Below are 2,671 nucleotides of genomic sequence, written 5' to 3' on the forward strand. Positions count from 1 at the left end.
CATGGTCGTGGGCTGATAGGCCTCAGCTCGTTTCAGCTCATGAGCAGCTCGTGAGCTGGCTCATTAAAATAGCGAGCTAGACTTCTAGCCCAACTCGTGAAAAAAGTTAAAATGAGCCGAGTTGAGCTGAGCTGAGCCGACCACGAGTCGAGCGAGTTGGCGAGCCGCGAGTATTTTGTCTAGCCCTACACCCAGCCCAACTCACGCACACACGCACCCAGCAGAAGGGGAACCAGGAGAGAAGACACGCATGATTCTGGTGCCCGGCGGCCGGTGGCAGACCTCCCGGCGACGCGTCTCCTCGGCCAGAACTGCAGCTCCTTGGGCCTCTCATCTATGGTGCACGCCTCCTCCACTCCTCTTTATCTCTTGTTCCATCTCCTCGAGCTATCGTTTCTTGAGTATGAACCATAGTTTCTTGGGATTTTGTAGGGCTGATTCGAGAGGTCAGAGATTGAAGTAGGCATGGATCTTGCCGAAGTTCCAGAAGGGTAATCTTCTCTCACCTTCTTTACGTTCTTTGAGTGTGTAGGTATTTTGTTGGTATTTGTGTGTGCACATGGCTGTGTCAGATGAATTGGTGAGGACCTAAAATTGCTATCAATTTCCCTTGTTCCTCTATTCCACGTGCTTGTGATTTGCATATTGCAGGATCGATCCACATAATGCTTGTAGAGTAGAGGTCCATGTCAACGCTTACTTCAGCATTAGAGATGGTAAAAAAGTGTATAATTGAGGCAGGTCATTAAGCTAGATTGTTGATTTAGAAGAGTATGCAGTCATTGATCTAGAGAAGGATATCACTCCATATTTTACATGGGACAACAATCAAAAGGCAAATTTTTGGGTTCTAACTGGGCAAATTATGACATGCAAATTAACTTCAGATGGTCAGCTTCTTGATTTGCTAAGGGCATCTCAACTGGTGAAGTTCCTAATGATAGTAGGAAGACGTGAGGAAGGGGATGAGAAGCCTGCCGCATTGAACATGGTTAGCGAGGACATGCCTGCTGCATTTAACATGGATGGTGAACACATGCCTACTGCAGTGAGTGTCGTTGAGGAAATGAAAGTTGGGGGATTTGAATGGGCAGAAGAACCACAGTATGGAGAAACAACAACAGGTCCACCAATGGCTGAAGAGGAAGAGAAGGAACACTTCATGACTATTGGGTGTGATCCTCATGGAGATGAGCCAACTGGAGTAGATGAAGAGTGGAGGTATTTCAGAAATGTTAATGACACCATTAATGATGAACATCCATTAGAAAATATTGAAGTGGAGGTGCAAACAAGGAAGAGGCCAAGGCCTATTCCAAACTTTGATACTAAGTGTGTTCCTGATGATGAGGCTGCTATAGTCGATGATTATGATGTTCCTCACACAACATATGACATAGAGAATCCAATTATTAAGGAAGGAGACACATTTGGAGACAAGGATGAGTTCATCTTAAGTATGAGGACATACGCCATAAAAATGAGTTTGAGACTAGAGTTGAACATAGTGACACTTCTAGGTATAGGGCAAAGTGTGCAGATCAAAATTGTGATTGGAGAGTTTTTGCAAAGAAGCTTGATGGTGGCAACACATTTATGGTTGTTATTCTTTCTTTATAGCTTATTCATTGTAGATTCTATTATTTTTCAATTTTGCAACCTAGATGGTGACTCTTATTATTTTCAACTTTGCAGGTGGTCAAACTCTCTAAATTGGATGATCACACTTGTTCGAGTTCAGCAAGGATGAAGGGACATCAGGCTTCCATGGCTTGGATATCTCAAAGAGTGAAATATATTATTAAAGAGGATCCCACTCTTAGTGTAAAGAAGCTGCAAAAAGATTGGAGAAACATTACGACATTGAGTTGTTCTATTTTAAAGTGTGGTCCGGGAAGAAGTCAGTAATGGATGCTATTCATGGTACTTGGGAGGAGAGCTTCACATTATTGTGGAGATTCAAAGCTGCACTAGAAGAAACTTGCCCAGGAAGCATTGTTGAGATTGATTGCAAGAAGATCAAAGGTTATTTACACCAAAATTTGGGAGAAGAACGCGGGAATTCGAAGGCTTCCAAGATTGTGCCAATCAAGGAATCGATTGCATAAGGATCGATATCAGCTGATTCAGATACGACTCCAGAATCGAATCTCCTTAGATGACGTTAGCAGATAACGATGATGAGCTATGGTTGGCGTCAGGAAACTATATATCGGACTCTACAAAAAGGGAAAGATTAGGGTCCAAGTTATCTTAAATTAGGAATATTTTCTTTTAAGCCAAAGATTGTAATGAGTCATGCTCGAGTAGGATTCATGTTTAGGCTCCGGGTATAAATATCGGACCCCAACTATTGTAAGGAGACATAATCAATCAAATACAAGTTACTTTTTTCGGCTCTGGCCACCCCTTAGGAGTAGGAGTAGAGTAGATCTCGGCGAGTTCTTCAGCGAGCAGGGCTGCATCGGTCCGGCCGACCTCCAGCTTGTCTGTAAGTACCGTCATGGCTTATACTTCTATTCATACGGCTGCATCGATCCGGTCGACCTCCACTACGACTCTGGTATAAGCTAGTTATCGACTCTTGTTTAGTTCAAGTATGGCTACATCGATCCGGTCGACCTCCACTGCTCAAACTAGATTAAGGTCAAGTTATCGGCTCTATCTAAGG

General features: G+C 43.4%; 1 protein-coding gene across 1 annotated transcript; it reads left to right on the forward strand.

Moving 5' to 3' along the window:
- Positions 1-465: 465 nt before the first annotated feature.
- Positions 466-2,108, forward strand: LOC136480033 (uncharacterized). Its single transcript, XM_066477705.1, is given in 3 exon segments — positions 466-491; positions 652-1,457; positions 1,885-2,108. Coding segments are annotated over 3 exon segments (1,056 nt in total).
- The last annotated feature ends 563 nt before the right edge of the window (positions 2,109-2,671 follow it).

Source organism: Miscanthus floridulus, chromosome 9 (assembly GCF_019320115.1).
Source record: "Miscanthus floridulus cultivar M001 chromosome 9, ASM1932011v1, whole genome shotgun sequence".
Taxonomy (NCBI): Eukaryota; Viridiplantae; Streptophyta; class Magnoliopsida; order Poales; family Poaceae; genus Miscanthus; species Miscanthus floridulus.